Source organism: Leucopleurus acutus (assembly GCF_964270905.1).
Source record: "Leucopleurus acutus genome assembly, chromosome: 7".
Classification (NCBI taxonomy): Eukaryota; Metazoa; Chordata; class Mammalia; order Artiodactyla; family Delphinidae; genus Leucopleurus; species Leucopleurus acutus.
The window spans coordinates 86,480,392-86,493,779 of record NC_139150.1 but is presented as its reverse complement, the minus strand read 5'-3'; the positions used below and the strand labels follow the sequence as shown (position 1 = coordinate 86,493,779).

Below are 13,388 nucleotides of genomic sequence, written 5' to 3'. Positions count from 1 at the left end.
GAAGTAGTGAGTGAATAAATGAATACATTAAATCTGAAAGTGGGACCAAAGTTCAAAGAAAATGAAAATATATCTAAGAAGTGCTCAGTAATACGGAAGGTAAATAAAAGATGCCCGCTAATTTGTTGGTACAACTGAAGTTTTAGGATGCCTTTTGCACAGCCGTGCACGTGTGCAGCACCCTTTGATAGCCTGCTCTTGTCTCGTATACAGCAGATTCTGGTACTGAGAAACTGTTCTAGAGTCTTTTAACAGTGGGACCCTCCCTCTTCCTCTGTCCTTCTCTGCCTGCCTTTTCCCTCGCTGTTCTTTATCTGCTTTACCTCACGCTCCTTCTTTTCTTCTTGTCCCTCTCTCTCATTTTCTCCTCTCCTCTCTCAGTACAAACTGATGATTCATCAAGGCATACTGTCCTCTAATGATATCCTATGGTGTGGTGGTCTGAAAAGCTACATGAGTTTTCCTTACGCCTTTTAGAAAATCCAGTACGCTAAGTTCTCCCAAGGTAAGCACCTTACTGAGATGAAATGAATACTGTTGGTTTTGCATTTCTATTCCAAGGCACTGGAGTATCACTTTAGGAATTGCATCTACAGCTTCTAGAAGTTCTCATTTGCTAGAGAATGGCTTCCTGTGATACTGGTTCATTCTCAGTAAACAAAAACAAAAAGTAAAAAAGAAGAATAGAAAATTTAAGAAAAAAGAGCATGCCATGATTTTTGCAGTAGCCATCAGAAATTTTACACTTGGTTCCCTTTAAAATGTATTGACGTTTGAAATTGACCATTATATAGTTTCTCTTTACGTTAGTAACTGTGTTAGGTTGTAACTTTGGGTATTCGTTTGTATTTGTATTTTCAGGATACTCTAGGTTAAGCATCAGAAGGACATATCCAAAATGGTTCTGTCCAGTGATAAACCCACGTTAAAATTTTTCCTTGTGGAGCCTTTCCAATTTTGTGACCTTGCCAAAATAAATAGAATTTCTTTCCCAAAGAAACCTCCTTGTCAATCTTTATCCATCTGTCCAAATGCCACCTCTATACCAGAAAGCAGTGGCACTGTTTATAATTCTTTGAAAACGAATGCCCTACACTGGGGCTTTGCTGGTAACTGAATGGTATTTGTTCTTCAATGAAAAGTCCCAGAACAGAATGCCTTATTGTTCCAAATGGTAAGAGGGTTTAGACGAGGGCCCCTCTAGGCAGGGCCAGTTCCTCTCTGCTCTGCGTCTCAGTGGGGCCACCCATAGATGCTTTGCAGGGGAATGGGACGTTTCCTTAAAGCACAGCAATTAGAATTGATTGACGGTGCAGGATCATCCCCGTCATCTTTTCACATTTACTGGAAATTTCTTAAAGTGCTCTTTGCTCTAGCAGTGACACTTCTCTCTTACTGAGAAATCCTTGCCGTTTGTTTTTATTATTTCAGTGCACTTTAGAGGATGTTGAAGTTCTACAACTTTCTTATCAGTAGATATCCTACCTATATATGTAATAAGCTGTTGGACAGTAAGTTTAGATGGGAAGCTACCTTGGGTTTCTTCTTTCGTTTCTCCATTTCCACCACAAAGAGACCAAGCAAGATGCCCATCGGATTTCTCTGATGGATGAGGCTGGTGTCAGATACATTCCCCAGCCATGGCAGAAAGCATCAGTGTTGTTTTGGCCGCAACATCTGGGCCACCTGTATACACCTGCATGGCTTATCTTTTCACAGTCTCTGTCCTCATCCCCAGGAACTTCTGTTCAAAATGAGATGCCCAGAGTTTCTTGTCTGCAATTATACTCCTGAATTCTAAGCATGACTGTAATAAAAAGAAAAGCTGACAGGATTCCGCCCCCCAAGATTAAGTTTTCCTGGAAAACCCTTGAGGAGCAGATGCATTCTCCCCTATGTTCTGATTGGTCAGGAATCCTAACCCTCCCCCCGTGTCTGTCCCTTCAGGAGGTGATCAGATCTAACGAGAACTCCCAGGTCCCAGCTGGGCTGGGGGCTTAGGCCATCAAGCCTGTGTTTGAATCCGATTTACTGGGAGCCTCAGGCAGGTGACCTTCCGCTGCACCACGGGTCTTTATTAGGTAAAGGGTCGACAGCAGGACTAACGTCTGCCTCCTGGTTGCTGTAAGAATCGAACGGATCGTGTGTAACTTAACTACCTGACTTCCCATCACTCCTCCTCCTTTCTCTTCCCTCAACAGAATTTTAAACCCAGCAGTACTGCATAGCTTTTAAACTCAGACACGGCCTATCGGATTTCCTCCATGCATCCTTCCTCCCTGGTCCTCCCCAAACCCTTTTTTGTCTTCTCCATCTCCCAAGAAACCTTTTCTGGCCACTCCCCCCCCCCCCGTGTACCCCCACCTGCATGCTCCCCTCCTCTGAGCCGCTCTGGAACCCTGGCATGCTTCTATTACTACATTTGTCAGCCTAGCTTGTAATTTGTTTATAGTTTTGGCTGTGTCTTTCCTTGAGAGCAGGATTTTGTCTTATTTATCTTTGTGTCTTCTGTACCCAATACGCCGCCCTGACTTTTCTTTTTTCTATTTGCCTCTTAGATAAATCCTCTAGTCGAAATAGTGATTTGCTTATAACATGTTAGGCAGGTCTTTAAAGTACGTTATATACATTGGAGTGGCCGGTTAACATGTTTCATGTATTTTGAATTGATGAGGAATTTTCAAGGCAGACGAAGAGAGGGGTTGGGTCATTTTTAGGAGACTCTTGGTTATTTTTTGGTTTTGTAGACTTGACAGGGAATTAATTATCGAAAAAAGCATCTCTCCAGAACTTGGGCTTGCTATTTCACCTCAAGCATAAGTTCACAAATTACTATCCAGAGACCTTTGCAAGGTTCTCCTCTGGTATTGTTCGGTACCAGTTGTAATCGGGTTTTCTTTTCTCGCCCTGAAACGTTTACCCAGTTTGAGAAGGTTTTAGAACTAAGCAGTTCTTTGAAAAACCTTGTAAGAGTTTTTATTTTTCAAAAAAACTTTCTGATGATTTCTTGGTTACTTTGCACTCCAGTTGCATTTTTCATCATGCTGCTGCTTTCCATGCCTTTCTGTACGGGAGAGCCCTTTCAACTGTCCTCTGTTGACTTTCCCCTATTAACAGCCCAATTGTGTAATTTTTACTAGGTCAGCAGGAGATTTGCCAAAGCGCTACAGAATCTAGCCCTGTGTTTATTCTAGGTTATGGAGTGACTTTTGAATCCGTACTTATTTATTCTGCATACTAGAATCACACACAGGAATTTCTGCTTAACTCTCCTTGACCTTTTATGTTACTGCGCTCGCACACCCCACAGGCTACTCCAGAGGCTATTTGGAATGTGCCTATTAAAAACCTCGGGGGACGTGTTTGAATTTTTATTTTGTGTTTTAAAGGTGACATTTGGATATACTCGAGCCACGTTATGTATAAATTTTCTAAGTGTAAAATCAGGGCTACGTGAACTCTTAGAAATGTTCTAAGAGGAAAATGTTTCTTTTTATCTTAAAGTAAAACATTTCAGGCATATTCTCGGTTCTGCTTTTGTCAGTTTGGTTTAGTTTAGTTCCTGTGTTTGTACCCTGTGGGCTCATGGAATTATTAGAGATGGAAAGGAATGATGGGGGCCTCTATTCTAGTCAAATGGTCTCTTAATGAAGGACGAGAAGCAAAGTGATGAGAAACTCCAGCATCTATTTCAGGCTTAAACACCTCAGTTAGGAAAGTGAAAGAAAGATTTTGTTTAAAGCATCTTTATTTTCAAAGCAGTCCTCTGACTGGGAGGAAAGGTATTAGTGACCTCTACATTTTTTTTTTTTTTTCTCCCAGGCGGCTGTAGTGGTGGTATTCAATTTTGCTATGGTTCTGCTCATTTTTCCTGCAATTCTCAGCATGGATTTGTATCGACGTGAGGACAGGAGATTGGATATTTTCTGCTGTTTTACAAGGTACATTTTCTGGCCCCTGTGGCCTTTATTTGTTGGGAGCAGAGTGGTCATGTTTAGAGAAATTTTCAGTCTGTGAACTTAGAAGGAAGCGTAGTTAACAGTGTGCCGAACGCAGGGGAGATAACGGACAGAGGATGCTTCCTCGGGGGGACGTCGGAGTCACTGGGGTTCTCCCCTCCCTCAACTGAACATTCTTACAGCCCCGAGGTTGTGATACACAGGATCATTGTTTACCACACACCAGTATTGCTGATTGTTGGGAATGTGTTGTATCTCTATGGATTAGGGCAGAACGAAGGTTGAAAACCACCATCTGGAAAACATATCACCCTTTGGGTGGTTTGGTTTTGGGGTTTTTTTTTTAAAGGAATTATGCATTAAGAGGGTCATCGGCATGTAACTTGATTTTTGTCAGCCAAATTCAGGATCAGCCATCCATTTGGCCTCCTTTGATTGACTCGTGTCTGTGTCCGAATGGATAAACCGGATGGTGTTTGTGGAGTTCAGGGCTATGTTTTGCTCCTAAGTCAGAGCTGTGTAAAGTGAATAATGTCAGTCATTGGCAGAAATGAAAGCACCGTTTCCCTGTTTCGGTATACCATTCCAACATACTTCCCCCTCTTTCAGCCCCTGTGTCAGCAGAGTGATTCAGGTTGAACCCCAGGCCTACACAGAGACTCACAATAACACCCGCTACAGCCCCCCGCCCCCCTACAGCAGCCACAGCTTCGCCCACGAAACCCAGATCACCATGCAGTCCACGGTGCAGCTTCGCACAGAGTACGACCCACACACGCACGTGTACTACACCACTGCCGAGCCGCGCTCCGAGATCTCCGTGCAGCCCGTCACCGTGGCCCAGGACACGCTCAGCTGCCAGAGCCCCGAGAGCACCAGCTCCACGAGGGACCTGCTCTCCCAGTTCTCTGACTCTAGCCTCCACTGCCTTGAGCCCCCCTGCAGCAGGTGGACACTCTCATCTTTTGCCGAGAAGCACTATGCCCCTTTCCTCTTGAAACCAAAAGCCAAGGTAATTACCAAAACAGAAGACTCCTACTGTCTGCAAAAAATAACAGAGCAGGCGCCTTTGGAATTCATCCGATTGCTTCCTCAGATGTGATGTATTTCAGGCCTCCTAACGAGTCAGTCCATTTAGAGCTCGAGGCCATTTTAATGAGCTCATCTTCTACAGGAGTGCATCTCTATGTGGCAAATGTTTCTTTCGATTTACGTCAACTCCTTGCATTTTAAAGATTTTATTCTAAATGAGCTTGTTTAAAAAATGCGATTACCGGGCTTCCCTGGTGGCGCAGTGGTTGAGAGTCCGCCTGCCGACGCAGGGGACACGGGTTCGTGCCCCAGTCCGGGAAGATCCCTCGTGCCGCGCAGCGGCTGGGCCCGTGAGTCATGGCCGCTGAGCCTGCGCGTCCGGAGCCTGTGCTCCGCAACGGGAGAGGCCACAGCAGTGAGAGGCCTGTGTACCGCCAAAGAAAAAAAAAAAAGCAAAATTACCATGATTTTATGTTTTTTCCTCTGGGAAAACGACCCCTCCACTGTACATCCAGATAGTGTGATGGTAAGAGTGAGGTATAAACCAAACAGCTCATCTTTGTCAAGGGAGAGTCGGTTATGTTCCTCCGGGTCTGATCTCGGGCCCCTTATTCTGTTGCAGGTCGTGGTGATCTTCCTTTTCCTGGGCCTGCTGGGGGTCAGCCTTTATGGGACCACCCGAGTGCGTGATGGGCTGGACCTTACAGACATTGTGCCTCGGGAAACTAGAGAATATGACTTTATTGCTGCACAGTTCAAATACTTCTCTTTCTACAACATGTATATAGTCACTCAGAAGGCAGACTACCCCAATATCCAGCACTTACTTTACGACCTTCATAAGAGTTTCAGTAATGTGAAGTATGTCATGTTGGAAGAAAATAAACAGCTTCCCAAAATGTGGCTGCACTACTTCAGAGACTGGCTCCAAGGTAAGATGCCGCTGGAGGGCCCTTGTCCTTGGTAAACATTCACCATTTGGTCTTTGGTGTGTTCAGCTTCTACAAGTTCCCTTTGTTCACTTTATTAAAGTGTTAGATGATAATGTAACACTGACATGTTCCACTGACTTCTAATTGTTGCTGAAAATTCTTATATAGACTCTTTCTGGCGCAGCTCCCAAATCTGGTTTTTACCTATAAAACGATGCAAACAGTTCAAATGGCTGATTCAGGAACTTCTGTAAGAATTTATGAGTACACAGGATAAATGAACAGATGTTCTTAGAATCACTGAATGCATCCCTATTCAGTCAGCAGTTAGGGGCAACTTTAGGCCTTCTTTCTCTCCAGTCGACTACTATTTCCTAGAAATGTTTCTAAGGGCAAGGTCAGAAGCTGAGAAAGGCATTTTAAAGCAGGAAATGGGAAAGTAGGTTATAAAAGACGGAGCTGGATGCTTCTAGTACTTTTTCTTTTTATTTTAATGGTGGCTAGTTTGGTGACCAAGTGAAACCCAAGTGTTAATGGAATTTCTAGGCTGACTCACTGCCAAATTGTAACTTACTACATTAGTAGCTTTGCATCATTGGTGAATATAATTTAAAATTCCGTCTTTTGACCATCTTTTGACTTACCATATGGAGTAAGCTTAATCGCTTGATCACATCTCATAGTATATGATAAATAATCAATTTCTGCTTTACAATGCCTTCTCAGCTTCTGACCTTGCCCTTAGAAACATTTCTAGGAAATAGTAGTCGACTGGAGAGAAAGACGGCCTAAAGTTGCCCCTAACTGCTGACTGAATATGAATGTATTCAGTGATTCTAAGAACATCTGTTCATTTATTCTGTGTTGACACATGCAAAGTAAAGTGGAGAATCAAGATAATTATCTACACAATTCAAGCAAAAATACTCTTACTGAAATACCCAAATAATTATGGCCCCAACATTTTTTGGCTTAAGTTATCCAAATGATTGTCTTAATTTCCCACTTAATTAGGCTTGTTTAAACACAGATTTAAGTGCCTTTTTTGGTCTTAAGTCAATACACTTGTATGTAAAGATTAAGCAGCCAATTTCCCTGTGAGTTTGCATGAAATGGTAAACAACTTGAATTCGATTGAAAATTCTTCAGTACGGTCTCTGTCTTTGACTCGTGTTCCTAGAATTTTGTTCGTGCATGTGTTACCAGATTTGACCTCTCTTTTTCTGAGGAAGGCGAAGAGAACTACATGACATTAACATTATTTTTTAACATGCTCGTGAGATTAACTTGAATTTGTTCCCAGTCTTATTTTTTACAGTAGTTTGGGAAGCAGTGGTTTTTTTTTTTTTTTTTTTTTTTTTTTTTTCAGATGATGAATCAAAAGAAGACAAGAAAGTTGAGAGATTCCCTGCTTTTCATTTTTCCCCCTTTGGCCAAAGACATGCAAATAACTTGCCACAAATAACAAAGAGATCTGCAGAGCACTGCCAGTATCTGAGCAAAGAAGGGTTATCCTGGAATTGATTTCAGTGTCTTCGGCCATTCCTTTGAATGTTCAATATGGCATGTTAGGCGGAGCTTTGGAAGAGGGTAGAGGGGCATTGTCTCCGGGCAGTGCAGAGGGCTAACCTTTTTATAGCCTATTGTAAATTATCCCCATGCTTTCATCCCTTTAAAGACCTAAAGCATTTGGACTTGGGAATCTTTTTAAAAGGTGCATCTGAATCATGTTTTGATTGTTAAGTGAACAGCACCCACCTAGACCAAGTAAGATCCATTCATGCCCACTGGTCGGCGTCCCAGCCAGCCCTAGACCTCTGCATCTGACTCTACCAAGGTCCGGCAGAGCAGTGTACACGGGATGGCCAGATACTGGGACCACCGGCTGCCTAGACATTTTTCAGGCCTGTTGAGTGGTTGATTTGGTCTTTGAACATTTCCTCTTAGGAAGTAGTTATCCTTGAGTCAGCTTTCCTTCAAAGCACTTTGTGTGGTTGCTAAGTGATGGGACCCTCATTAGTTTTTAATGGAATGACCATTACAAACCACGTCATCCCATTGGTCTTTAGCAACATTCCAGTAGTTTGGGGGGGGAGGGATTTACTCATAAAAATGTATGATGGTAATACAGAAATTATCTCAAATGTCACCTTTAAGCATACATGCAAATACGGTGACCTTGGAGATAAAAACCACACTGTACACATGGTATTTGTTTATATTTCACACTGAAATATGCAAATAAAATTAGCATTTTCTTTCTAGCGTCCTGTATCAAAGAAAAATTGGCAGTTGAGATAATTAACTCAGAACTTCACACTAGAAAATAATTTCTAGTATAAAATATTTTAAATGAAAAAGTTCTAGCTAAAACTTTCATGTTTTGCCATAAAATAAGTGAAACGTCACAGTTCTTTCCTACAGTATGCATGTGTTGGAATGTGAAATATTTGGCCAAGGGAAGAAGCAAATCCTTGTTCCTTGTTTTGTGTCAAGACTGTATAGTGTGCGTGCACTTAGGCCAAACCATTGTTACTTGAGCCTTTTGATAATTAATCAGAAAATAATACACTAATTATGAAAGAACTTAACTTTTCTGTGAAGTCAATGATTATTTCTCATTCATCGTGAAGCCCCCAGCAGAGTGAATGGCGAGTAGGGGGCCAGCAGCGTAGGTGGTGAGTTGAGTGGAATTGCCAACAGGGTTGACCTCCCCAGATCAGATCTTTCTTTCCTTGTTTCACTCTAGGGTGTCCCCAGAGTCGTAGAGTATAAATATCATAAAACCGCACTCAGATTTTTGGGGCCCCCTATTTGCCGCCAGATGTCATTGGTGCCCACGGTAACTCTGCTATCAACAGATGTTTGTTTCCTGGGCACCATAGTGCGTTCAGGGCGGTTTAGAGCATTCGTGGTTCCAGCTGACTCCGGAAGAGGCTGCCTGGGTTCAAAGCTTAGCTCCAGCACTTACCTGCTGGGTGACTTTCCTCAAGTTCCTTCACGTTCCCAAGCCTCATCTGTAAAGTGGGAACCATCATACCAGTAGGTTATCTCATGAGGTCGTTTTAAGAATTGAACGAGGGGTAATCAATGTAAAATGCTTAGACAGCCCCACACTCACAATAAGCGTGAGCTCTGCTCCTCAGGATAGCAGGTCAAGAGGAAAGGGTTAAAGTGCCTACAGGCCACAAAGTGATGGAAATTCTATTATGGTGAGGAAAACAAAATAGGCCTCTTTTCTGGTAGGGGTGGTTTTTTTCTCTCCTGTTTATTTTTTTCAAAAACAGGAAAAAAAAGGCTTTAGGTAATAAAATAACATCTGTTCAGTACTGATGGTTGTATGCATGCCTCGCTATGAAAAACAGTCTGTGTGAGAGGGGAGTGCAACCATCCCGGTGGTCTCCCCGCCCGGCCCCGCGGCCACTCCACGTTCCCCGAACAGGGCCGCCTTTCACCACCGAGCCCGAGGCCCTCATCCCCAAATTGTTCCTGTGAAAACAACGCCCACAGCAACGTCGGAAGGAAGGTTTAGTTGGGACAGAGAGAGAGAACGAGAGAGAGAGAGTCCTGTGTTCCCTTCTCCCCCCAGCTTCAAACCCCAAGAGTTTAACTATTTTGAGTACAAACGGAACCAGATCCGTGTGTTGCGGGGAACGGGGGCGTGTCGTGAAATGAAACAAACCCTCCTCCCTCCTTACTGGCCACGTCTAACCCGTGCACGTGCAGCTGGTTCAGAAGATGTGGCTTCCTGGGCTGCTGGGGCTTGGGAGCTCAACGTGGGAGGTGGTTTGGGGGAGCAGGGTGACGGAAGAGCGGGGGGTGGGTGTCAGAGGAGAGTGTGTGCAAGCCAGCAATTGCTCAGACCCGAGGGCCGGGTCACCAGGGCCCTGTTTTCTCTTCCAACACGCTTATCTCTTTACAGCTGTAGCCAAACCGTCAGGTCTGTAATGATGGTTTTGATTACAGAAGCCAAGCGCAGCTGTGTGTGGTGGGCTGGTGGGCGCGCCCATCCCCCAAGGCCAGAAAGCTCTTTCCTTCCCCTCCTTGGCCTTGCGGTTTGTCATCTGTTCTCACAGAGCCCCCTTCTATTGGCCTGTGGCTTCCTGTTCTCAATATGATCCAAATTTACCCTGTGAGGTATTTCCCTGCACACACATGCACACAAGATCCCTCCTCCTCTCTCCTCCACAGCCCCTCTTGGAGGAAGGGTGGCAGAGAGGAAGAGAACAGTCCAGAGTGAATAGGTGTCGGCTGTGATCTTTACACAACCTGGCAGCCGATCCCACAGCTTGTATTAGCTCCACAAGTCGAACAGATGGAACAAATTGACAGAATCATGTTCACTCACCCAGGGCTGGAGAAGCAACTGAGTTGCTGTTTGAAGTTGGGAGTTTGAATGTGTTTTTCCTGCTCTGAGTGGAATTTCTGGTTGTATCGAAGAACCCATGGCTTAGCACCTGAAGTGGCACGAAACACTGAATGGGCCTGGCGTGTCTTTCTCACCCAGCCCTCTTGCTTTCTTTTGTCATGGGGGAAAAGAAGTGGAGTTTGGGGGGGGGGGGCTTTTTGAGGTAAAACATGTGTATTTGTTTCCTAGAAATGAATACTCTCCCCTTCTGCCTTTGAGGCAGTGATTATCAGCAACTTGAAGTTCATTCACAAAAAATCTAATAGTGTCACATGAAGTCAAATACAACTAGAATACAGAGTGTTTGGGGTTGGTGGCAAACGCTCCCTGTCCTCAGAGCACCCTGTTAGGACCAGGAGCATTCTGGATAAGAGTTATAATGTATTACACACATCTGCCTTTTCTAGGACTTCAGGATGCATTTGACAGTGACTGGGAAACTGGGAAAATCATGCCAAACAATTACAAAAATGGATCAGATGACGGGGTCCTTGCCTACAAACTCCTGGTGCAAACCGGCAGCCGTGATAAGCCCATCGACATCAGCCAGGTACGCTCACTGCCTTATACCACGGGAGCTTCGGAGAGCGTCGTTGAGCAGGGCTTTGGGGCAACTGCCACTGAAGACTGCTTGACAGCATGCAATCCCAGCCTGTGCTCTCTGCAGATCCGAGGCATCGGGGGCTGGAAGAATGAATATTGAGTTGGCTCTAATTCTCTTCATTCCACCAGCAGATCGGATGACTGCAGGCAACCCAGAGAGCCTCACCTTGCTCATCTGTCAAGTGGGGACGAGTGTGTTACTTACCTTCAGAGCAATTGTCAGAAGAAAGTATAGTTGAGGCAATGCAGACTCTTTCAGATGTTAGACATACTGTGTTGCATGGTTCTCTTTCGAATTCTTGTGCTTGTTACCGTGTCAGTCTTGGTTTTATTCAAACTTGGAAAGGTGGATCCATTGGGGGGCAGAATTTGAAAGAATAGAATTTGGCGCGGATGGATGGGTTAGGGAAGGATAGAAGGATAGGGAGATTAGTTGTGTTTGATTCCTTTGCATTGCTGTGGCCTAAGGGGCAGAGGAGGACAGACGGATTGCTCTCTCATCAGCGAGGCAGATGGAAATCCTTGGAATCTGAGTGGACTCACTGTTGTGCTTACCCCCTAAGTAAGAAGAGCTGTTTCTATTTGGTAATCATATTCTCCAGCTGCATTTGCCTCTTGGCTGTGACACTTGGATTCCGGCATATCCCTTTTGATTCCTTGGGCATGCTGGGGAGGGCGTTTGGACCCTTCAGATTTCAAATGAGTCCAGCCCCACTACTGGCTTCCCCCCTTGTAGCTTACTTGCCTGCTTACTTCAGGCGGAAAACCGTCATGCTAATGATCTTCCTAGCAGCTCTGTGTATTGTCTCCCCTTTTTTGCTGGCATTAAAGGTGACAGATTTACAAAGTACATTGTTCAGAGTTATTATGGAGTGTGAACTTGGTGCTTTATGGCCGCATGGGGCATGCTGTCTGGTTTGACAGGGCTGCGGGCAGAGGCGTCTGTCTGAGAGATAGCGGGGATGCCCGGGGGGCTGGGTTGGGTTTTAGGGACCGGGGACACTGGAACAAATGTGATTGGGCCAGGCCCCCGGACATCATTTCCTCTGCCTGGGAGGGAGAAGGGCGTGCTGTGTGCACGGAGGCCGTGAGCTGTACTATGTAATTCCAGAGACGGCTTGAAGACGTACAGTTGTTACATATCCTGTGGATTAATTGAATCCAGATCCCTAAAATTTAGTTCTCTCACTCTCCTCCCCTTTCTTCCTTCACTCTTTCTCTATTAACTTCTGTCATGGGTGTTTTCATTTTGTTAAAAAAGACCGAAAGCATTGGAACCGCTTCTCAATCTAAAGTAAACAGGAAAAAGTATATGCACACATACGTGTGTGTCTCTGTATATCTGTCATCTGATGCCTTTCACCTATGCAAGGCCCACAGACCCACTTTAGAGGGAGCACAGTATTTGGCATCCTCACAGGATGTGGCGTACTATGTGTGACCACCTCTCTCGGAATAAGATTCCAAGAAAGACCAAGGCTGTGCACCCGTCCCTTCCACTTTCTGGCGATGGGCATTTTTTGAATACACAGGTCATAGGAGGCTAGTGTTAGCAAAATTTATACAGATGTTGTTTTATTTTTATAGCTCTCCTCCATTTACTGGGTGGCATTTCCTTTAGTGTTAACAGCAGAGGTTAACTGCACACAGACGTGTATGGGGATCCTTGCCAGGTTTTTTTCCCCCTTCCTCTCCTATAAATATGTTTCTTCAGATTGTTCATTCTCCGCCCTGGCAGCAGACAGTCTTTTAGCATTCAGATTTAATTGGTTCAGTCCATTCCTGGGCCGTCTGCAGAACTCTGTGTGTGTGTGTGTTATAAACATGCCGATTATTGCATCCTCCGATAAGTGCATTTTGAAAGAAAGCAAAGGTGTTCTGATGGGATTTTCTGTACTTGCAAACAGTGGGCATTCTCTCCTTTGCTGCAAATGCTGGTGCAGAGCTCCGCTCCTATTCTCTCTAGGCAGGAGTGTGTTTACCCCAAGCACCCCTCTGAAAGGCTTCTGCTCTGCCCATTTTGCAGCTCACTAGACGGCGCCTGGTGGATGCAGACGGCATCATTAATCCCAACGCTTTCTACATCTACCTGACCGCTTGGGTCAGCAACGACCCCGTGGCGTACGCCGCCTCCCAAGCCAACATCCGGCCTCACCGTCCTGAGTGGGTCCACGACAAAGCCGACTACATGCCAGAAACCAGGCTGAGAAGTAAGTAGCCTTCCGTTGGGCCTGCAAGCTTATGGGGCTCCTTACACGCCATACCTCCAGGCTCAGTCCCAGCCCTCATCCGTCGACACTACGCAGGGTTCAACAGTGTAAACAGAACAATATATTTCTTTCAGTTTAAAACTCTGGGAGACAGATGAGGATGTGTAATCGAATGCAACTCATGCTCTATCACACTGAGAAATAAGAGTCTGTAATCTCCCTTCGTGCCTCTGACTCGAAAACG

At 44.8% G+C, this 13,388-nt stretch overlaps 1 protein-coding gene across 2 annotated transcripts in view; it reads left to right on the top strand.

The window, feature by feature from the left end:
- PTCH1 (patched 1) overlaps nt 1-13,388 on the top strand; it is a 55,700-nt gene that overhangs the window by 29,019 nt on the left and 13,293 nt on the right. For both annotated transcript variants that reach the window (XM_082842406.1, XM_082842405.1), the window contains exons 13-17: nt 3,823-3,941; nt 4,569-4,971; nt 5,614-5,923; nt 10,739-10,881; nt 12,961-13,144. In XM_082842406.1, the coding sequence (XP_082698532.1) occupies nt 3,823-3,941; nt 4,569-4,971; nt 5,614-5,923; nt 10,739-10,881; nt 12,961-13,144 (1,159 nt within the window). The remainder of the gene's footprint in view (nt 1-3,822; nt 3,942-4,568; nt 4,972-5,613; nt 5,924-10,738; nt 10,882-12,960; nt 13,145-13,388) is intronic.